This window comes from Lates calcarifer, linkage group LG7_1 (genome assembly GCF_001640805.2).
Source record: "Lates calcarifer isolate ASB-BC8 linkage group LG7_1, TLL_Latcal_v3, whole genome shotgun sequence".
Classification (NCBI taxonomy): domain Eukaryota; kingdom Metazoa; phylum Chordata; class Actinopteri; family Centropomidae; genus Lates; species Lates calcarifer.
In genome coordinates, this window is record NC_066839.1 from 17,189,588 (window position 1) to 17,214,699 (window position 25,112).

At 40.2% G+C, this 25,112-nt stretch overlaps 1 protein-coding gene across 1 annotated transcript; it reads right to left on the bottom strand.

Moving 5' to 3' along the window:
• Window positions 1-280: 280 nt before the first annotated feature.
• sptlc2b (serine palmitoyltransferase, long chain base subunit 2b) lies at window positions 281-17,839 on the bottom strand. The gene is given in 14 exon segments (XM_018697921.2): window positions 281-2,726; window positions 4,258-4,387; window positions 4,707-4,842; window positions 7,420-7,546; window positions 8,413-8,592; window positions 8,594-8,633; window positions 9,931-10,036; window positions 10,688-10,781; window positions 11,999-12,123; window positions 12,659-12,807; window positions 13,692-13,846; window positions 14,370-14,462; window positions 14,464-14,565; window positions 17,582-17,839. Coding segments are annotated over 14 exon segments (1,695 nt in total). The 5' UTR covers window positions 17,726-17,839; the 3' UTR covers window positions 281-2,612.
• Window positions 17,840-25,112: the final 7,273 nt, after the last annotated feature.

Below are 25,112 nucleotides of genomic sequence, written 5' to 3' on the forward strand. Positions count from 1 at the left end.
TTCCTACAGTCTCTTAAATCACGTTATTTTCTTCAGGCTTGTTTGCTATTTTTCTTAACTCTGAAAACAATTATTATCTCATCCCACTGGCATACCATTTCAGAAAAATGCCATTTTAAGATGGCCATGAATGACTGGGCAACGTGGAATGCTGTGTAATGGCAGAATGTCAGTGACTTATCAGTCAAAAAGGCTCTATAACATGTTTGCCATGAGCTTTTAAGTTAGGACTACAGGCTGTGTGTATGTGCTGTAAATAAACACAAACCCATTCCAGAAGTTGATACTAAGAAAGTGATTTAATCTTTGCAGCACTGTTTTCAACAGCATGGTCAACAAACATCATGGCTTTACAAACTCCTCTAAGTGGTTTATCTTCAACCCAAATACAACTCCAAGGGCAAAAGCAACTGATAGGTTTCCAATGGCCACTGCAGGTCAGTTTTCAGGTATTTGCGGTAGGTAGGCTGGGAAATGTCAGATTACATCAAAGAGCTGCGAGCAACTTTGCGTATGAATAATCTCTCTGGACTTTAATTCCTTAGTTTCAGAGAGGGAAACCTGGCTGAGACAAACAGTCACGTTGCTGTTTGCAATTACATTTTTGCCTCCATAGACAAAAACGTAGAGACTTAACATACTGCATGGGTGCTGCAGACAGCTTGAGAGGAAACTCTGACAAGAAGAAATTCTTTATGTCAGAGCACATTTATGAAGAGTGCAATTCCAGATCATAGTCATGTGTTCCACCTTTTATATTATATTTATTAAAAGCAAATGCATCACTGAGTCGTTATTCAAGCCATTTTCTGTGGAAAAAAAAAAAAAAAAACAATATTGGAATGACTCACACAAAAATGCACCTAATGTCTAAAGGATTTACAGTTAAGAGACCCCAAAATCCTGGCATGCTGTGCTAAAATGCCATAAACATCAACAAAAGCATCTCTAAATTTGTGTTTAGTCTAAATCACTTTGATGAACATGTGTAGGAATGGTCACATTGCCAGGCAATCGCCAGCTTTCAGACTGGCTACACTGATGCACCCTCCGATTCACATCAATAAAGTGACAGAACATGAACACACACATTAACAGGATGTTTGACAGTGGCATGTGTGCCGTGTTTGGGGGTGACCTCACACAGAAAAGTCAGACAACAACAATAACACAAAACACTTGACAATGAAAGCAATTTGATATGGAATGTCATTCCAGAAGATGATAAATTATGAGAAAAAACGGTTACATTTGAAGCATACCTCAACAAATCTTGCAGTTTTCAGTGACTACGTCATCTGTGCATTTATAATGCCTGTCAGTAGTGCTGCACTGAAGTTAAGACGTGTAAGACGTGTAAGTAGTCAGTTAAAATACACACCTTCCACTGGGACACATTTGGAGCTGCCTTTCAGGTAATAGGTACATTTCTCACAAAAATAAAAGATAGCTGAAGGATGACAAAGACATTTTAAATAAATAAAGCAGTCTGTATATCAGATAAGCGTGAACATCGTCATACATACAGATCTAAGTTACAGCGTGTCATCGTGCTCAGAAATGGGTGTCTACGCTGATTCGCATGAAAGCACTTGAGTGAGAATGACTGAACGGAGAAGAACACATGTAGCTCATTAGCTTATAGAAATGTTAAAGACACTGGGCTCAAGTTTTTGAGTGCAGGTGTAAACAGTAAATAAGGCTGGAAAATATTTCTAGAAAATAAGCAGTAAAAAATAATCCTTAGTCTTGCTCCCTGGGATTCTTCCCCTGTTAAATGTTTTCTTTTGGAACATCTGCTTTGCATTTTAAAAGAAAAAGGTAGAAAATATATCTATACATATATATATCCTTTGGTGGGGGAAAGAACCCGATATTCTGTACTCTCTATTCAAGTAAAAGTGATTAGGAAAAAAGCCATCAGATAAATACATATGGAGAACACATGCTTATGTTACTCCTGTGAAATAATCTATCTCTCTTTGAGGTTTGGGATGCTACCCTAAGGCAGTTTTTACCAACTTCGGGATAAATAATATTTACATATATAATTTTTTCCTCTTGAGTGCATCACAGCAAAGGCTATGATCAGATTTCTTTTTCTCCAAGTGCACAAGTAGGAACTCATGGCAAAAATCACTCTACTTTGCTCTAGGTTGTTTGACAAAGAAACTCCACGTTGTTGTTATTATTGCACAAATAAAATACACATTCAATGTGCACACAAGAATAAGACTTGACGTTAGACCGATGGAGTCACAATAAGTTAGGACAAACTGAAAGGCTCTGAACGCATTGTTGTAACAACAGACACAGAAAGATGTGGGTGAATTTGGTCCTCCCCTGTTAGGGGTGAAGAAACTGGACAGGTCACAGACTGCACACAGGCTGATGAGCGATGCTAGTGTGCAGGTTTTAAAATGGGATGGACCAGGGTGAAGACTTTGGTTCTGGTGCGTCCTCTGGAGTCTGATGTGAAGAGATATTGAGACGTCTGGGTGGAGCGACTGGCTCAGAGGAAAATGAGGGATATTGGACAAGAAAAGGTAATGTGAGGGAGGGAAAGTGAATTGGGAGGAGGGCTGGATATGACAGGGAGAGGATGATGTGGCTCAGTCCTGCAGCAGGCTCTCCTCAGACATCCACCCCAGAGAGGGAAGTGATGGTTCACGTCTGGAGTACTTCAGCTGCAGCAGGTCCCCCACTTCACTGATGGCTTCCAATGCCTGGAATAGGAAGAATGGAGGAAGAATGCTATTAATTGGAATCCAAAAGAGACATTGTTTACGTCAATCAAAATGAGTGAGGTTAGCCAGACAGACGAGCCTGACAATAATTAAAAAAAACAAAAAACATCTCACATCTTGAAAGGGGATTTCTTTCGTAGGTGATAAATGAAGTGATAAACCTTAATCATGCTTGGACTTTAAACCATTCAACATGTCAGAGAGGTGAAGGAGAGGGGGCCTCCAAAGCAAAGGTGAACAGAAGGCTCACTGCATAAACCACAACTGAACAGACACTCCTCCACTTCTTTCCACAAGAGACTGTATCAGCGTTGCAACACTGCAGGACACCTGGAAACAATTTACCTTCCTCCTGACCTTTTTTCTGAGCCCGTGGTTTGAGAAATAGCGAGGGCTGGCTTTTCCAAAGACGGAAAAAGCGGCTCCTCAGAGTGCTCTACAAAGACAGGCTGATGCCCTTTAAATGGACTATTACAAATGGTGTTGACATGCTCCTCAGTAAGATGAATGAAGTGTCTTTGGAGAGACGGAGCAGCTCAAATAAAAGTCTCTGTCTGAGCCACACTGTAATACTTAGAGACAGCTTGGCCTTCCAAGTTCCCTTATAATAAAGGACATATTGGGAGGCTTTATTATTCAACAGGCACACACACGTGCACACACACACACACAAAGCTGTCACTCAGCAGCCAGACATGCAGATCTGGTTGATTAACAGCTGAGAAAGGTCTGCTGAGTGCTTGGACCCATGAACACCCATGGATCCAAACAAACTCTTATATCAAGTTGAGGATGAAATTAAGTCTTCAGCAATAAACGTCTGTCAACAATAACATCCTCTCAACTGGATCCAGTGGTGAAGTAGACAGACTCTGAGCAGACATCAGATGTGTCTTTCTTCTCACATCTTGGATGATTAATGAAGACCAAGTGACTATTGCAGATTTAAAGTGGTAGCATTAACCTAAGAGCCAGATTGTCACAGAAATTGTATTTTTACAGACTGTTTTGTGTATGTTTTAAAAAAAATCTTTTCTATCTATCTATCTATATATATATATATATATATTTATTTATTTATTTAACAAACATGCTAAATTTTCAAGATGATTTTATTTCCACGCCTATAAAAGCTGTTCTGTTCCTCCTGCGAGTGGAAACTCTCCACACCAGTTTAGAGAAAAGAGGATCCTTTTTTTGCCAAGACATCTGAGAAAGACTTCTGCTAATAGAAGCGGAAAGTAAAAATGGCAAGAAAATGCAAAGGAGCTGCTAGTTCTGTCACCTGTCATCAGTCACAGTCCATTTTTTAAAATGTAAAAAACTGCCTATCTATACGGTGTGTCTGTTGGAAATTCAATATTTCAAGTCAATTTTGACCTGGATTTTTGCCGTACTTAAGTACTAAAAGTAGTGACCTATATGCAACGTTTAAAATAAATATGGATAATAGGTGGATTTCAATTTACTTTTTGTTTCAGGGAGTGATTGGGATTATTGGAAGACTTACAGTGTCAAGCATCTCTCTGGTATGAGCAGCTGAAATGCAGAAACGTGCCCTCGACTCGATGATGGGTGTCGCCGGGAAGCCGACCACCACCGTGCCGATGTTCCTCTTCAACATCTCCCGACCAAATGCCCTGCAAAGTGATGGCAACATTAGACACAGGGCAACACTTGGCAAGTCCAACTTATGGTTTCTCCATCACCATCCCCACATCTTGAAGATGCTCTCTTTAATGTGTGAAAGTGAAATCATGAACAGTTTTCCACACATTAAGTCAGATTCCATTTAGAAAAGTGTGGAAAGTGATTAAAATTAGAGTCATAATTTCGTTCTTATGTCTTTTCCAAATGTGAAATCACTTGGGAGATTCTTCCAATTAGCTGCCATAATTATCACTGATGTTTAAAAGCATTGCATGTATACCAAATGACATGAGGAAGAGAACCGCTTACCCGATTTTGGCAGGCATGTAGAGCATCATTGGTACAACAGGCGAGTCGTCGTTGCCATAGATAATGAAGCCCATGTCACGGAGTTTCCTGCGGAAGTAGGTAGTGTTCTCTGATAGCTGTCTGAGGCGATCAGCACCTGGAAACGGGCAGAGAAACATACTCAGAGTGGTCTTTTAGAACTGTATTTAACAACACTGACATCAGCTTGTTGCTTTTTACTGGCAAGAAGAATCCTGTCAACTGGATTCAATCATAACATTTATACATTTTCACTTTACTTATTAAAACTTGTGTTTATTTATCCATGGTGCATCCACTCAGGTCTTTTAACTTAATTTGCCTGTTTAGATCTCTTCCCATCAGCTGTGTGTGTTCACATACAGTCTGCTCTTGATTGACATGTTCCTCACTGTTACTTTTGCTGCACCTCTTTTGCTGACAGTGTATATTTGTGAATACATTGAGTACATGAAGTTTGTTGACCTCCTACAGTTTCAAGCAACCTGTGCTGAGGTCTAATCAGTCAGAGTGAAAACACCTGTGGGGGCGTCCAGACTCTTATCTACAACACTGTTTTTGTGCTTGTTTTTCCACCATTGATGATTCCAGCATTCCTTTATTTAGTCTGCTTTTAAAATGCAGAACATGCTTGTGCAACAAAACCATGAAAGAAATTAATTCTATGATATAGGTGCAAAACTCTCCAGTAAATGCCTCGTCTTCACCTGTGTAATACACACAATCACAGATAACACTAAACTACTAGGCTTTGAAGACAAACAGGATTCTTTAAGTCTGAGGTCAAGAGGCTGAAACTACACAGGCATCAATCCTCATGTGTCAGTGTGACGCACACTGCAGATTCACTCACGGAATCCTCGGGCCGAGCCTCCACAGATAGCATCTTAAACAAACAAATAACCATATGGCACGAACGCGCCAACAGCAACACACATCTGCCTGGCTGTGCTGAATAACAGAGCAGAAACATTGTGGCTTCAAAGCACCCTGAGACACAACAAAGTCTGACATTATATTTATCGAGACTTTTTTTTTCCACAGACGAGGAATCCAAAGTTATTCCCAGCAGTGAGTGATCAGCTGGCAAAAAACAGTAGTATATTTTATTCAGCCATTTTGCTTTCCAAATGCTTTAAAATTCTTTTCATACTGAAGAAAGCTTTGTCCGTCTTTTCTCATTCACATATTTGATTGATGCAAGCTTCAAACAACAAATGTCCATTTTGATGCAGGCCGGTGCCGGGAACTATGAGCAGCTGCCCTTAGCAACTTGAACGCGGCAACAAACCGCTAGCAGGCAGCTCAGCTGTCACTTCAACTTCATGTCAGTGTCTGGATCTTCAAAGGCTTGAATTTCAAACAGTGACAGGGCTGCAACCAATCAGACTGTCATTGTTAGTCTTCTACAAGGAAAACGTGTCAGGCTGGATATGTTGCAAGGTCAGCCAGTCTAGCCTTCACTTCTCACAAATGTTTTGGAGAAAGAGTTGATGACATTGTGGAAAGGTTACACTATAGAGGATACTTCAGGTGTTTATTCCTGTTCCTAATGACTGAATGCCTGGGGAGCAAGGTAATCTGATCTTATGTCAGCATTTCAAGGGAGGCTGGATCAATCAAGCCCCATAAAGAGTAAAGAGGTGCCGCCTTGCAAGAAAAACAAGACTTGGTGATCTGTTTGTATGAGTAGGAGATGAGTCCAACAGAGTTTGATTTGCACAGATCTCTGGCGGTAAGCACTGTGCTGCTTTGTACCCAGCGTGAAGGCAAAGAAGCACAGATACACCACAAAACACACATCTGAAAGCCATAAAGGGAGATGCTACAGAGTCAGCATGTCACCAGTTCAAGACTTCATCAGATTGGCCTGAACCAGAGAGATGCAGGAAAATGTCCACCTACTAGCTCCTAGCTAAAAAATTCACATACTTAAAAGACAAGAGGAGATGACGGTGGACAACTAGAGAGAGAGAGACCTTCAAATATGCAAAACCATGCTCAAGAAATAGTAGATTTTATCTCATCATCATCAGACTGATTAGTGTAGCTGAAAAACTAGAATTATGTGACTAAAACAGGAAGTGTTGATGAACCTTGCATCTCATTTTATGATTAATATGAAATGATGTGCATGTAGATGCAAGAAGGGCATGGACCCATAAAAAACTGCCATACAGTTTGATAAGGCTGTCTAACACACCTTTATTTACTGGTAAATAATTGCCAGTTTGCCATTGATAGTGGCCTTTATCACATGGCTGGGAATAAAACATTTGAAAGGTAAACAGGTGCACTCAGCATGAAGGAGTCAAAGTACAAAAGCTAGAAAAGATGAGGGGAGTTCAAAGAAAAAGAATGCCATAGTAACAAATATAAGACAACTAGTCCTCAGCTATAGACCCCAAGTTTGGGGGAATGAACAGGGCTATACTGCCATCTTGTGGCCATGTCCAATATTACTAGGCACAGTAAAATCTCAAAGCAGACAAATCATGTGTGACCCTGAAATTGGGTTTAAATCTTTAACATTCCATAGTTGCTGCAACTGCAAGAGAAAAAAAATCTGTATTCTATAAATGTTGCCTACCTTGAGATCTATTCAAACTACCTGCAAATGATAACACTTAAAAACGTTGATGTCCATCACCACAGATATACTGTTAAGTGACTAGTGTAATTTTCTGGCACCTACCCAGTGCGGTCCCGTCCTCTCCCATGATGATCTTCATAGAAGTGATTATCTGCTGGGCCACAGGAGGGGACATGGAGGTGGCATACAGTGCACTGTGAGAGTGGCGTCGCAGATAGTCAATCAGTTCCTGAAAGAGAAATTACGTTAAGGTGAACTTTTTTTGTTGTCCAGTAACAACAAGGACAATATACATTTAATTTGGTTAGTGTGCCAACATAAAAGATAGCTACATGATACACAAAATGTTGTAAGAGATAGGACCATTGTTTTGATGTAGCAGCATTGATACAGAACATATAATCCAAGTAATGCAAATGTTTTTAAATGCAATTCTTCTGTATTGGGACACTAGGGAGATTAATTTAAAAATATTATCATTACCACATTATTTCCTATGCAGGAGACAATGTAATGGATTAGATAAGCATGTTTGGAAATGAAATACTATGAATGAACCAGTTTGACTGTTTGAGTTTCCTCATTGTTAAATAAACAATATTTCAGTCAGTGCACTATCTTCAGGGCATTGGGGCATGATAAATGTCCAGTATTTCTAAAACTATGAAAGGCTGTGTGCTGAAGTGTTACAGCCAGTCATTTCTGTTTTTGAAGTGTTGCTTAAGATGTAGTTCCACCTTTTAAGTGTTTCCTTGCTTTGTATTGGTATATTCTTGTTAACGTAGGCCAACTGAAGTAGCACACAATTACAGACTTACTTGTAGTTCTAGTCTGACTGAAAATGAGAGCTTACACAGAATCAAATCCCTTTCAGAGAAACGGGAAGCTACATTTCCAATTGCTGGGAAACAGTGTTGTGCAACACCAAAACTGAATGACACACAATGCGCTGAGTCTCAGCAGTCTGGGAAATTGCTCAGGTTACTAAAGAGGATGACTAAACTCCAGGTACTATTTCCCTTACAACAGAGAAGGCTTCATATTCCACTCTCTGACCTCATAGCCTTCGTTTCACCTGAGCAGGAGTTCACCAACCTTTTTGCCTCCAATGTATCCCCCCGCAGCACCGAAGCTCTTGGTGAATGTTCCCATCATGATGTCCACATCTTTGGGATCCAGGCCAAAGTAGTCCACTACTCCCCTACCATTAGGCCCCAGGGCCCCGATACTGTGGGCCTCATCAAGGTACAGATAGGCCTTGTAGCGCTTCTTCAGACGCGATGACCTCTGGCAGACGCACTATGGACCCCTCCATACTTCAGGATTAGAAAAAAATCAGTGTTGAAAAAAAAAAAAAAATCAACAAATTCAAAAAAATCCCACAAGTCATTTTTAAGTGCTGTAGCTTCAGAAAGTAACCAAACTCAAGAAATAGATTTCATTTTAACTGTACTTCTATCTACACTCCGTAATCCATAATGGCAAAGTGAAAATTTCTGCAAATAAGACTATTATGTCCATTTAAAATTAAATCTAAAAAACACCAAAGGGAGTAAAAAGCGAAGGGGTCTTAATACTTTCTGAGGCCACTGTATAAAACAAAAATTATTTGAATGCGACATTATCTTTCTGGCTAGAATACACTAATGTTCGATTAAGTGACAACCACAGTCTACCACTACAATCAGAAAGCTACAGTGAGACTGAGGGTGCATGTTGATCTCACAGACTACTGATTAGCTGTGTATGTGTGGATGTTAAAGCGTGTGCAAGCGCTGTTTGTTTTAGCAGTTGAAGCATTTGCTTTGAAAATCCCAGTGGAAATGAAACTCCATTAACACTGCATTAGTAAACAACATTGATTGTGCAAGGCAGTTTCACTGAGAACTATATTGATCAATAGGACTGATTGCTTTAATAGTAAATACACTTCAAAGAACAAGGAATACATTATCCTAAAAGGAGATTGGGCACAGTTCCAATTTTCCATTGTTTTCTATATTTAAACAGTGAGTCAAAAAGGCAGTTGTTGCCATCACAGAGGGATCATGGGTAAAAGCGTGACTTTGAAATCTGTGGAACTCTAGGTATTGATATTCACATTTTGTGAAAATGCCTTTGTCAGGTTTGTTTTCAGTCATCAGGAGTCATCTGTCTGCTGCTACAGTGAAGATGGGACCACATTCATATAATAAAAAGAAGCCTTTAGGGACCTATGGGAAGCTCACTAAATTAATAGCTTTGCACTGTGACACCATATGGCTGAATACTATTCACTACTGTTTTGAAATTTGCCTTGTGTTTTCTCAGATGTATAAATAAAGTGTACAAATAAAGTGACAAATGAACTACCAGACAAGCTAAATAAAGACTAATGAGTCTGTGGGTGTCAAGTAACAGGCAGTAAACACAGTGTAGTGTGGTACAGCTGTGGTATAAAAATATTCACAGTGAAATAAAGCAGAAATAAAACTTAATTAGCTAAGTCAGTTTAAGTTTCATGGTAGTTGATTGTCAAACAGGCAATTTTCAAGCCTGTGTGTTTGTGTGTTTAAGTTTTAGGGTTAGTGCTACACATAACTTTAAGAGAAAGACAGAAAGTATTGTGTATACCTGTATATGCCCTCCACCACAATGAGGATTTTTTTCCAGGGTCGGTGGGTTCTCGGCTGCCCATGTACAATAGCATCTCTCAGCAGTTTCTCCAGACTTTGCATGTCTACACAACAAAGGAGTTTATGATTAAAACACACTTTTTCACACAAATTTTAGGTTACTTATTAAACAACTGATAGTAAGAGCCAAAAAGAAAAGGGTCTGTAAGCTAAGACTAGATTTTACTGCTCTAAAGTAATATGAACGCTTTTGTTACTTAATGGGTAAGTGTCAATATTTTATGATTGCAGCGCTTTGAAGTATTGAGTGTTTCCTTAGTGGTCAGCCTGTCTGGTTGCTGACTGGTGACTGTGTTAATACGTGTACGTGTGTGTGTTTGTCCTGAAGAAAAAAAAAACACACACACCACACCCACTACTATGTGATTCAATATAGTAAATGAGAGACAAAGCTGTAGTTAATTAACGTAGAACTGCAGAAGTAAAGTAAGCGAACACTTGTGGTAAAGACAATTTGCAATAGGTGTAGCAGCTTGCTGCAACATATACACACCTATATTAAATGTATTTACTATCCTGTTGGGTGAAGCACATTACAGTTGATTCCTGTCTCATAGTGTTGAAAGATCTGAAAGATCCATTTTAGCCTCTTTAATCCTATGTGTTCTTTGTTACTGCATGCTTAGGGTGTACTCTAAATCACTATTCTATCTAAGTGATCTTATGAAAGGTGCTTTTTATTGGAGGTCACCCACTGTTGTGTTTGAAGACCCGAATTGTAGACCCGGACAGGCGGGCTCCCAGCACCAGCGATGCATGATTCAGCTCGTCACTCAGGATAAGACAACCCTAAAACAAGAAAAAAAGGTATTCTTTTTGAGCTGATGTTTGGTGATTGGTGATCTAATTTCTATGTTGCACGAGGGGCAATCCCTAATTAGCCAAAGTCAAACACTATTGCCTCTTTAGAGCTTTGCTTGCAAATTTCTAACACACCAGGAGATCACACACTAGAGTTTTCACAGTTGTGCAATGACTTTCTGGCCCAGACTGAACTGAAGTCTCTTGAACACACACAGTGCGACCAACAATCTAGGCTTGTTCAGGTTAAGCTCTTCACATAAGCCTCCAATACTCTGTGTCTAAGTATACCCATTCCAACAAATAAATGAACTACTACATTTATGTATGTATGTATTCTTCTCTCAAAAAAAGTGGAGCTGCACTATTCTTCTTAATACTCATTATTACTCTTAATACATTAGGAATGAATGCTTCCCTTACAAACAAAAGAGTCTGACACATTCCACAACCTTTCACCATAAGCAAGCAAATATAATTCCAGGATTTTTTTAATTATATCACAAATATTAAGTCAACACACCCAAACATTCATATAGGTCACGTCGTTTCCTCTGGTCAATGAATGAGCTTGTTACACAACACACAATTATGCCATGACATAAGGATATGAGTTAGCAGTGTCAAGTGTCAGGCATGGTTAGGAATTTATGAACCCTTGTGACAAGGGACAGTTCCTCCAGTCTTTACGGTCTAGCTGTAAGTTTCTCTCTTTGCATCTACAATATTGTTTTTCACTCATGAGGCAGTCAGGAAGTGTGTTCCTTGACTCACAAGGTAAACACGCCTGTCAGCTCAGCTTTCTACTTCCTGTTCAAGCAACACTGACTACTGAAGAAAAGATCACATTAAGAACACGAGTAAGGGTTGGTATGTGTGATTTGTTGGGGTTAGAACAACAGTGACTGGGACAAGGAAAATTTCAGTCTTCGACCTTCTGCACATGTTTTGAAAGCTTCAGGCGGAAACTAGTGTATTGTGGAACAGTCTGAACTCTTTAAGCTTCTAAAAATGTTGCTTGTTTTCATTTTGCAGAGGAAACTGTGTTTTTCCTTAGCAGCAAAACTGTTCATGTCTCTTGCCAGCACTTACAATATGGCTACATGGGCCTCTGTGACCAAAAGAAAATAAAAAGCTATTAAATCAGGAGGAGGAGGATGTTCTAAGGAGAACAGAAAAAAAAGGAAGTGAATGAAATTCCTTACCTTCCCAGTGAGAGCAGGAATGTTCATGGAGTTGGTTGCAAAGCCCATGCCAAAAGCCATGGATGACTCAACACCCAGGAACCTGGCAACCAACTGTTCCAGCTCCTCGTGGATGTCCAGGTTCCCTGGATATGACATCATCTCAGTTTAACAACAACTCCCCATTAGAGTACTGTACTTACAGAGTTGTATTATGGAGGAACTGTTTAAGTAGCAATTGTTTTTTGTACCTGTTAAATCTATACCTGTGAGGTCAGTCCACTTTCCTTTTACTACATACACAACTAAATCCAGCTTTTCTTTGGCCAAACAAAAAACCGTGAAATGTGACAAACTAATCAGTAGCTGCCAAGGTCAAAATGAAGCTGCTTCAAACTGAAAAGGCAAAGAAAAGGACTTCAAAGCTTTCAGAATGCATTATTATATTTCAAACTCAATCTTTCAATCTTCAAAACCACTTGAGCCTGTGCTCTGAAAGAGCAACAAACAAAAGTGGGATTGGCCATCAAAGTACCAGCTGAGGTTTTTAGTGAGTCTATTTAATTTATCATGGATTGAGAGTTTCATTTTTACAATGAAAGCACTCTCCGATGATGACAAATAATGATGGCAGCTTAAAAACTACATCTTATGTTCAAAAGAACTTTTTTTGACCCTTACCTATCTCACAGCGGGTGCTGGCCACTCCAACGCCGTACTTTTGTGTGGCTTCAAGAGCAGCATCAGCACAAGCCCCACTGTTCTCAGCAAAGCCGAGGTAGTTGTATGAGCCCATATTAATGACATCCTTCACCACTTTACCCGTGTGCCTGTAAGAGACAGAGACAGAGTCAGACAGAGAATTGGTGCCCTGACTCGAGGTTAATAGAATAATTACATTCAACAGTGTGACCTTGTCTGCAATGGTTGCTTGGCAACAATTCCCTGCTCAAAGTTGTCCTTTAACTGCCACAGTTATCATGCACCGTGATAAAATACAAAAGTTGATTGACACAGGGGAATTGAGCTAGCAAAGGTAAGCACAGAAAAAGCTGCATATTATACATACCAGTGAGATAAACAGAAAAAATGTCACACAACCTTCACTTGTCCTTTGGCTCCTAAAAATATTTGGTAATGTAAATCCTTTCTGCTTACATTAAATTAATGTTTGTTTATATTATTGTATATTTTTGTCTTAAATACCACAAAACTTGAGCAGTTCTTGTACATACTGTAGGAGTTAATGTGTTCTTAATTTCTTTGAGTTTAAAATTAGGAACAAAATGAAGATAATGAGACAAAATGTGATCAATTATGTGCTATTCATTTAAATTTTCAGCTATCTCAATTGTAGTGATACTAAATTATACTTATACTACTGCTATCATTTGTAGAGGACTGTTTTTTTATCTGCTTTGTGTTAGTGGATAGAGTTTCTGCTCAGTACCATGTGATAGATTTAGATAGACTATGTGATTTCAACATAACCATCTGAATCATGACTAACGTCACTCTTACTATCAGAGATACAAGGTCAGTGACTTAAAGAGCTAATCAATAAGCTTCCTGTTAAACTAAAGATCAGAGGAAAACAAACACACACCTGTGGAGAAGTAATAACAGTCATGGACAACGCCTTGATTGTAAATTAACCCTGAGCACATACAGACATGGAAAAACACACATTTACAGCCACAACGCAGCAACTTACTCAAAGGTCCAATTGTAGTCGTGGGAAACTCTCTCCACAAGGTCCATCTTGGCACCAGGGACGCTGCAGATGGGTCGGTTCCAGTTGTCTCGGATCCTCATATATAAGTTCCTGGTATAAAAGTTCTCAAAGTCCTGGTAGAGTGGGACAAAATCCTGCAGAGGAAATGAGAAACACAGTTCATTTACTACAAAAGCAGAAATAAGAGCAGTAAAATCATGGCAAAACTGTTGTTTACAAAAAGGAAGAAGACTTAACAGTTTAGCATATTCTAAAGGATCTGTGGAGGTCAAGGAAAACAGGCAGTGCTTACTGTTGAACCAGATATAATAGGAGTGAGAGAGAGTGTGAAAGACTGACAGCAAATGAGGCCAGGAGACAGTTTGGACCACAGCTCTCACACTCTATTTTAGCTTCAGATTTCCAAATGTCAAAATGTGAGACCTTTTTTTTGCTTTGCTGTAATAAAAGTTTGGCTCCATCTTGCAACTTTGGTTTTCAAAAAAAGTTTTAAGGCATAGCTTAGATTAAGTATTAAAATTAGTGGTCTGACTGCTCAGACTGAAGCAATGGCTTTAACGTTTCTGTCACTGAACTGGTCTTGAATGGCTTGGCATTCAGTTTTTTTTTAAAATCTGCATTTGCATTCAAAAAGTCCTAAAGTAAATACAAATCTACCTTCTGCTCCTCTCTCTCCCGAGCCACGTGGCACTTCTCGATGTTCCAGTGGCGGAGGAAGTCTCGGAGGTAGCCAAAGATGGTGAGGATGCCGATAGCCCATGTAGGTGAGCACGGCCACCAGGAGAGGAGTCTCCTCAAACGACTCCACGAAGGGCTTCTTGTACAGGCTGGAGTTGTGTGTGACATTTTGGTTCTGTGGGAGAATTAAGTAAAAGACATTGTAATTACAAGTCTCTACAAGTTGCAATTACAATTACAATTTCTCCAAGGCTTTTCTCACAGTATAAGAAAATAGTAGAGTGCAAGGAACTGATTTAGGAGTTTAAATGTTGCCTAAACCATACAACTTTATGTCATTCCAACAGCTAGTGGTTTGTTCCTTAAAAGGTAATGGTTTATCTACACTTCAAGTCTGTTTACTCATTAAATCTGCCACACTACACAGCCCAATAAACTGTGATAGAGAGCAGACCAGACCAATCCAGTAAAAGCTGGGCACACACTCCATGACAGCAGGGTTGATTGGTTAAAATTGCGTTTTTCTTGGAGAGAGTGTTAGAAACCTAATAAAGGTTCCATAAGCACATTTATTCATGGAGGTTTTACCACACCCAGGCCCCCATGGACCAGTGAACAGTAAAATGAACATCAACCCTGGGTTCTAAGTCATTGAGTTTTATGAATAGCAATATTGATCTTGAATTATGGGCCCTTACGAACGTCGTCACACGCTGGAGGAGCACCACAAAATCCCAGAAAATACCAGCATCGTTTCAAGCTGGACTGTGGACTGGCTGTCACTAAACAAATGAGGGCAGTCACTCATTACAGGCTGTGCCCTGCAGCTTAGCAACCATACACTCATGTGACCAGTCATGCTTCTCCAAGAAATACCTCTGAGCCAGGGAACAGGAGAGCACTGCTTTGTGTGTGTGTGTGTGTGTGTGTGTGTGTGTGTGTGTGTGTGTGTGTGTGTGTGTGTGTGGAAAGCCAGTCAAAAGCCAGTCAAACAGGTCCCTCTCTCTATCACTTCCAAGAGGACACAGTGAAAGACCAGCAGTCCAGTAGCCATGGTTTGTGAACTGCCTCAAAAACACATTCACATCTAAGTACAGTTGTATAGTGATGCCAACCACAGCAGCTAAATCCAATTTTCCTGACGTCATGTTTGCTTAATATTTTATAACTATGGACAAACAGAGTCTGTGAGACTGTGTAGGCCTGTGCCATTCTTGCCACTCTCCCCTGGAAAGACTCCCACCAACACACTCTGTATATCTAGTCTTTCACACGCTTGCTCTAAGACTGCACAGTGGTGTATGTTTCACATTAGCTCTTAAACAGAGTAAATAAGCAAGTAAGTCTTCTCTCTCCTCTCCCCGCTAATTGTTGATTCAATGCATGCCTCGTTTTTCCTAAGCGATTATTGACACAATCATCCCAACTGAAAGCTGCTCGTGATATTATGTACTCCTGCCTGTTCATAAAAACACTGCTTCTAACCATTTTCCTACATTCCCCATATAGGGATTAGCCACAATCCCTATGTGGAGGGATCTTTGATGAGGCAAGATAAATTTTTTCAGCTGAGGACTCAGATCCTGGAGGATATTTATTATCAGTCAGTGACTGACACCAGGGCTTACTGTTAAATGGTGTACTTGTCCTGTGGGGAGTTGACAGCTGATTTCAGAAGGTAGAGACACAGTGTTCTTCCACACCCAGTTTACTCCTGCAAACGTGGGCCTATGTGGATCTAACGCCTGTTTCAGTTGCCTTATCAAGCACCAGCAGAGCTCATGTCACAGCAGGATGACGTGATGCCACTATTTAATGTCAACAGTAATTGCAAGCATTTCTATTGGTAAAGACTGAGCACAGTATCATTCGTATTAGTCCAATCATTCTGTGTGACATCACTTGTCAACATGCTGATCTAGTTCATCTGAGGGATACAAAAATCATCCATGGTAAAAACACAAATGCTTTAAATTTGTTAGTCGTGTAGCTTCAATTAGCAAAGTTTGTTGATGTCTATTCTCTATTAGGTCAATATCTGATAGCATAACCAGCAGTGATATAACCTGCAGCTGTCTTGAAATCTTGCAGGATGGAGATTATGCATAGGGATGTAACTGGAATGACATCCACAGCATCTGGACCTAATTGTGTAACTCCACTATATGTTGAAATCAGCAGCCCTGCTGCTGAGTGCTGTAGCAAGTCTGGAATGTGATGTCCACAATCATGAGAGCTAGTGCATTGCTTTCAGTATACACAGTGTGTGTGGTTTCAAGATTTGTTTTTCTCTGTTCAACTTAAACAACTGAAGAAACACAAAGAGCATGTGTGAACCCCAGCTTCACCGCTACACACACATGCACTCTGTGTTGTCTGTGCTTTTCATTGTACCCCGGGAGGGACCACACCCTTCACAGCCTGGAGACATTCTTCTCTCGCTGAAGGGTCATGTGGAAACAGGCTTGCCCTCCTCTCCCAGGAGACTGACAGACAGACGGCTTCTCTGGTAACAACACCACAGGTCCTCTTCACAGAGGAGTCAGTGTAAACAGAAACCAGTCTAACGTCACCCATACACGCACACTCACACACACCGGAGCACAGAAACAACACGGTGTAGGGTTACAAAAAAGTCACCGCTACAATACTCCCTTATCAGGTGGCATGTACCACTAAACAAGAAGTTAAAAAAAAGCAAGAATAATCAAGCTAAATTTGCGTTTAAAGCCATAATGGGAATTATAGATTACAAAAGAAATTAAAAAAGAAATGTTTCTTAAGCCACGTGATTAGAAATTAAGTGTCAGAATGAAATTCCGTGTATCACTTGACAACAGCTAGCCTCAAATCTCTCGCATAGGGACAAACCACTGTGCTGAGACATAAGGTTAGGCATCGACTGCACCATAAGTTAAATATGCGAAGCTAATTTCATTAATGTTTCACAGTTTACTTGAGAGATGACGTTCGGCTGCCGTCACATGTCCGCAGCTCACACTTTTCTACCTGCTAATAAAACCCAATCAAAGACCAGAATTTATAGCCGCAATACGTACAATACAATAAATAAATAAATAACACACGAGCTAACATTTGAAAATTCAAACTAGTTCATTACACACAACACCAAACACAGCACTGCTTGTTTATGGCCCTCCCCTAACGAGCAGTTGACGGTTGGGCCTTACCCTCTCCCTGGGGCGGCGATACTTCTGTGGCTGTTGAAACAGGCAGTGGTTCTTCACGAAGCCATTTTTGCTCGATTTTTTGCCATTTGAGGTCCGGTGACAGGCGTCTCCGTTAAGCAGCTTGTTGGCGGAGCTCTCCGTCATTTTCCTTAGCCGGCTGTGACTAGAAATTTCACAACTTGTGTAACGTTAATGGTGAAGTCATGTATGAGCTCGGGAAGACAGATTAAACGCCCACTCTACGCTGCAGCCACACGAGCCTGCCGGAAATCCCCGCCCCTGGGTAGTTTCATTGGCCAATGCCGTTACTCCGGTACAAAGATCGTCTATGTAAAAACTATCCATAACTCTAATCAGGATTATAGGTAACACTTGGGACACTGAGATTCCATTTTTATTAGCATTTGTATTAGTATCTAATGAGGAATTTGGGGTTTTAGCAACTGGCCAGAGTCTACAGTCTTTAAGATGTTTTAAAGGAAGACACATGTAGTTTTAAAACGGTTTTATGTCTAAATTTGACAACTCTTGGGCCAATAAATGAGAAACAGATTCACTAAATCATCACCAGTTTATTGCCGGTAGTTACAGGCCATTTTAAAATTTGCAAACCTTATGTCAAATACTATTTTGGTGGCTCTATGGGACAAACTTAACTGAAAAGTCAAATATGAGAAATCAAAATAATTTTTAATTTAAATTAGTGGGGGGTCAGAAATGGCTAATGGTGTGTTAGTAGAACTCTGAAACATTACCTCGTATTTCTACATTCTGAAAACGTGTCGTGTAACGATGCAACGACAATTATTTCAATAGTATTCACCCACATTTTGCTGAGCTCTTTGTGGCATGTTAAAATAGGAACAGTGTGAGACCTCCTTTACAACTTCTCTCTCTCTGCTAGGCGTCACCCTCTCTTCAGCGTGGGACATCCTAGAGCCCTGCCCATGGAAATAACCCATAATAACCTTTGGTTAGGCGTCAGCTGAATACCCTTTTTCCAGTGACGCTGTTTCTCACCTGTGCTGAGCAGATGCTAAACAAAGGTCAATGGCCAAGGGTGTCTCAAAGGTGATTCCCACAAGAATAAAAGAATGGCCTTGGGCTGTTCCAAGACTGCACTTAACCACCACTGAGCCGACCCACAGTAGTTAAGATAGTTTAAAGTCCACTTTGAACATTTAGAAAAGTCAGCTCCAAAAAGCCTTTGTGTTTGGCTGTGGAATGGAGTCTGTTGTTGTAACTGCCCATTAGCCAATAACAAACAAACAGAACCTATCGATGATTCTGTGGCCCCTGCTGTTGAACTGTAACTTGTGAGATCAGATATTTTATCTGACTCCCATCAGGCTATGTAAACATCTCTTCTTCTATCTCACAGTGCCTGAAATGAGTTTAAACCTCTGCTAAACTGACAAAAGAGTATCATAAAATGACCATACTGCATATATTATATGATACTATGTTGCTTTGTACCACATTTCACTTCATGTTGTACAACAGGGCAGAGAGTTCATGGTGTAGAGCATTTGAAATTCACAGAGAAGAAGACCTCTATGGTGAGAGAATGCAGCAACAATAGGAGAGTTTCCTGGAGTCACAGCCAGGATTTTGCAGGCGGACCACCAGCTTGTATTTCCTGTTCACTTCCTGTTTGATGAATATGATGTGGTGAAACGTGCTGGTAAGCATGGGCCCTGCTATATTTGCCTGTTTCTGAGATAAGGTGTGATTGTTTGTGTGACACTCTACATCAAGGTGAGCAGAACCAGACCCCTTTCCCCCTTTTCCTTCCTGCCTTTGCTGTTTGCATGTGTTTGTTTGTGTGATGGAAGATTATTTTCATGTGGAAATAATGCAAATGCTGTGCATACTCTTCAAAAGTAACAACAACACTACACCTCTATCACCTCACTCCTACTTTCAGCCTCCTAGATGGCACTGTTGGGCTACCCAAAGGTTGATCCCTGTGTGCTGACAGACCCACAATCAGAGGTTATGCTGGTGCCATGGGTTATAGTTCAGTGTTTAGTAACACTGGTGTGCTGTCCATTGTTTCTAGGGCGTGACATCCATGATTAAGACACTGACGATAACATCTAATAATTTGATTCTCTAATCAGTTTTCAAGGCTTTCCCTTTTTGTTTCTTCTCAAGGTTGTAACCTTGAGTGTGGAATGATGAAACATCAGTCTGGTTGGCTCTTGCCAATGCACATAAAGACAGTTAGGCTCCCATCCATTCCAAACCTGATAAAGGTGATAAGCATCCAGCTTTAATAGGATCAGAGGCAGGGTTAAAAGGAAAGAGGATCTGCTCTCATTGATACAGACATTGCAAGGAGCTTTAGTCCGGGATTGCGATTTGTTCTGATGAGACAGTGAAAATCATACTGACTTAAAATGAATAAGCAATTTGGAATTATCTGTGCTTAATGCGATCCCTAAAACCCGCTGGCAGTGATTATGTTTTTGTTCTCGATAGAGCCATACGCAATAACAATCCAAAAACAAGAGCAGCTGGACTTAATAGGTACAGTCTAGAGGACATTTCACCAATAACCAACAAGGCTCTGTTGATGTAATTACTCAGATAACCACATAATTTCCCTTGTTTTACAGCTGTTACATACAGTCAAGACTGTAAGTAATTAGACTTTTACACTTTTTTTGTTGCTCAGGCTCTGTGCCTGAACAACAATTGCGGATATTCCTCCACTTCAGCCCAAAAAGCGCTTTGGTTGCTTTGGCCGCCTGTTTAGGATTGTTGTCCTGCTGAATGATGAAGTGTCGTCCAATGTGTTTCGATGTAGGTGAATTTGAGCCCAGAGGATGCTTCTATGTACCTCTGCATTCATCCTGTTGCTTGTAGCAGGGCAATGATACCAGTGTCCCAGTTCAGTTTGCAGCCAAGCCATAATAAAAGCACCACCATGTTTGACAGATGAAGTGGTTTACTTTGGGTCATAAGCTATTTTGTTGTCCACACCACTGGTTTCCTTCTGTCTGTTTTTGAAAACTGCAGCGTGGTCTTTCTGTTTTTGAGGTTTGCCAGCAGTTTACATCCTGTAGCCAATCCACTGAGGTACTGGTCATAAAGTCATCTCTTGATCATTGACAAGGAAAAGTATACACCTACATCCTAGAGAGCATTCTTGACTTAGTGTGTTGTCATAAAGGTTTTTTTCCCACCCGGCCAATGATTTTCTGGCTATCCACAAGACTTGTACTCTTCAGTCTACCGGGGTCATTTGCTATTTTCTAGTTTTCCTGTGCACACCTGCTTTTTTAGAATGTACCTCTTCACTCCTCATATTGACAGATGAAGCCCTACATTTCCAGCCTTCATGTTTTCTGTCAGAAACACTGCTCTTAGTGTCAGAAAAGGGAAAAAAAGTTATAACCACACAGAGCTGGAGAGCAGGATTCCTATGTCTGATCAGACTGTAGGACCTCTGGTTAAGAAAATATTGTGACATGATGTATTAATATAATCTTGAATGTCACTTCATTAGTTAAAGTCATATAAGGTAGTATCATACGTGATGTCACCTTTATTCATATTTAGCGTTGTTTGTAGTTGTCTTGAATGAACCTTTTCTGAACATCAGAGCTGCAACATATAGTAGAAAGTCTTGAAGAGAATTAATACACAAAGTTATGGCCATTGTTGTGAACTATCAGTAACATTAGCATTAATATATTTATATGATTTAGAGTTTTTTCTATAATTTCTTAAATTCATTAACTTCTCAGTGAGACTGGCAGATACAAACGCTGGATGTCGGAGTCACCATCCATGCAGACTGCCTGGCCAATCCTGATTCAGTTTGCATTGTAACATGACATAACATTGCTGTGAGTTTTGACAGCCTGGTCATTTGCTATCACCACAACTTTAATATTTTTTTATTCAGGCTTAGTAGCAAGCTAGTGTCTTAAGGCAGCCCTGTACATGACCTGGATGTCTGAACGCCAGCATTTACACAAATATAACTGCAAAACCTTTTCACATATATTGATTCTTCCACTGGTCTGAAGATCTATGATAAACTGTTTTCCTGCATCATAACTAGATATTAACTATGTGGCTATTTGGCCCAATATGATGCACCAACATATTATTCCTACTGGGAAAAACATTATAATTACTGTGTCTCCACTGACAAGGTTACATGTCACCGCTGATGTTCATACAATATCATTCAAATGACAGATGATTTCCTATTCACCGAAGATGTGTTCCCACTCTCTGTTGCAATTTCCCTGCTTTGATGTCATCTAATGAAATCATCAGGAGGATCAGTCTCTCATCCTGTTCCCCCGACAGCCTATTAAGACCCAACGCTGCTGGAGAGGAAGTCTAGGCAAGCAGCCTTTCTTCATACTTCAGCGGCGTCTAAATGTGGTAGATAACAAATGATGAAATCACAATAGTACACAAGTAACCATATAAATGAGTATAAATGAGCGCGCTCATTGCTAGGAATTATGCTCCTGCACAAACAGAGCAAGTGCAAGTGATATCCCAATCAATGATCCATTGCACTGCTGCTGGATAATTCCTGCAATCAATGTTTCTAATAACCATGTAAGGACAGGGTATCAATCAGAGCACTGCTTTTTGACAATGTGAATGGAGAGTTAAAGTGGGAATAATGGAGACAAGTGCAGTGTAGAGAAAGATTATATGATACTTTCTTTCATCAACAACATATGGGCAATATAGCCAACTCTACCACCACATGTTTCCAGTTAAACCACACTCTCTCTAGCTGAGCTTTTTCCTCAGATGAAGACATTGGCTGAGGCGTCAATCAGTCCCTGTCACAGCAAATCCCAGAGCAGTTGATGTGCACTCCCACCACGGTTGGTCAGGCCCTGCCCTGTGTAGCGGATAGACTGCTTTTTGACTGACACAACCATTAGAGATTGTTACGCCTGTCTAAATCTTCCCTCTATAATAGATTATCCACAGAGGGAGCCACTGAGGAGAGGATGGATTCGGCTCTCCAGGATTCAGGTAAGGCAGGCAGGACCGACAGATTGACAGGCGGACCATTTTCCAGTGAGCAGTAGACTCTGTCCAGCTCGAGACTGCTGGTATAATGATGAGTGAATTCCGGCCTAAATATGCACAGATGAGGAACTAATGATAAGAAAGTGAATGAGTGACAGAGGAAAGACAGGCTGTGCAGGTGTGTACCGCTAGTGGTGAACGTCAGTTTGACAGATTCAATTTACAGACTTTGTGGCTTTATACACTGTAGTCACACTATAAATTCACACTATGAATTAGAGTGACAGTGCACACAGAAATAACCACATCAATATGAGCAGGCCTGAAGGGATTCTGCAAATTGTAATATGCAATAATGTCTGACCTTAAAGTCACAGCTGGAGCATAATATAGGCCATATTTTTAAACTCAATGTTCAGAATATCAATTATTTTTTAACAGAAATTCAATACTACATGGATATTTTATATAATGAATGTTAAAGCAGCATTAATTAATTCATCTTGGGAGCAGAAAAACAAGCAAACAACACTGACATATTTTAACATTACAAAGTTAATGGTTTATGTTGACAAATACCTTCTTTTATTCACTAACATTTATTTTAAGCCATTTTTCACACCAAGTCCAATAATCTCCTTTTACCTCTGTTTTTGTCTCCACCATATAACCAGAAAAAAATCTTTGAGCTGAGAAATGCTCCACTTATTAGCTAGTCACAAACTTTTTTCTGTTAGCATACAGTAGGTTTAGCTAGGTTTTGTAACAGTGGTCTAAGTATAAGTGTAAAGTCTGAAGAAAATCAACAGGTCTACAAGCCACAAAACCAAAACAGTTAGCTAAAAATGCTAAATGCCAAATGCTAAACTGCATAGTCTGGTGATAATTCTCTGTGGGTTTGTCAATATAAGTGACACTTTTCACATTACATGTAGCCATCTGATCCATTATTACTGTGGAAATTTTGATTAGTGCAGCTTTAAGTTAAGCTTACATTACTTTCAAACATGTGAATCACCTAGAGTTTGAAGTTTGAAGCATGTTGCCCATTTGGCCAAAACCTCAATCAGTGATATCACACTAGGGACTTTGCCACTGATTTGTTGCTATGACATCACCATTTTGGGTGTGGTCACAACATACTTTAACATTTCAGCCTATAGGGAGTCAGCAATTTTTGCACTTGTAATTCAGTCTGTTTATTCCTAAAAATGACTCATCTCTCCATGTGGAAGATTCACTAGCAGAGAGGAAACAGGACCATTGTTTTCCGTGGATGTGGGCGTGTTTCTTGAACAAAACAAAAAGACAGCCTTTGTTACTGCAGCAGCCTTCAATACTGCAAGAGAAGAACAAATCTCATGGAGTGAGATAAGATCTCTCTCTGGCCACCGTCTTCGACAGGTCAACAGCAGCAGTGGGGACATTTATCACCAAACTTATTGCTTTGCTGCCACTGAGGGGTGGGAGGAGGGAGAAATATAAAGGTATCACAAAACAAACTAAGCTATCCTCCTCCAAGTCTAAACAGTGGAAAGATGCACTGCAACAACTCAATATTGTTTATTATTTCTGCGTTTGTTTCCTTGTGGTGCGAAGATAAGGAGCTATCCATCATGGCCCCTGTCTGTGACCTGAGGATTCCATTACGGCCCAACACAATATGTTCACCGTTTACATCCAACAGCACACAAAAGCAATGCCAAGGAACCAATTTCCTCTTACCTTCATGAATAAGAATCTCATTCATCTTCCTCTGTGCACATTCATAAAGGCAGACAAGAGCTGAGTAGAGGCCCATTATCAAGCTGTCCTTAACACTTCAACAATAGTCTGTGCCCAAATGCAGGCTGAAGGGAGTGCATGTTTTCTGTTGTTTTGAGATAGAAGCCCTGCTGGATTGAAAAGCTTGAACTGTTTGTGTTGACATTTGATCTTTTTTCCAAACATTTTGTTTCAAAATTTTGTCTATTGCAAGGACTTTTCTCCCTGTTCATACATGTGCCTCCAAAAACCTGCAAACAATCGAGCCACCCATGATTCAGTTACCCTAAGCTGGTACATGTCAAATTGATTTCTTCACACTGACACTCATACCAGGCCCTCACAATAAACCCCTGCTGTCCTTAAATTACCTAACACTGCCAGCAGGGTGACTTTCCATCCATCCATTCATTCAACATTTAGTCATACAGAGGGCTAGGATACACACGCTTGAGCACGTTCCCCTTTTCACATCATTGTTCCAAATCAGATAAGCATGTTTAAAGTACAGTATGGAAATGATAAAAATAGTTCAGGACTATACAGATAACAGGATAATGCCAAAAAAGATACATCCAGGCAGAAGAGAGTGGTAAGGGCTTTGGGTATAAATGAAAAATAGATACGCCACTCGATGTGATAAAGGTCAGTCTTAAATTAAATCAGAGCCCCTCTCCTACCACAAAGTCACGGTTTTGTGTTGTTCAACTTGTTTCCTCAGCTGCAGAGGGGAGATGGGGACAAACCG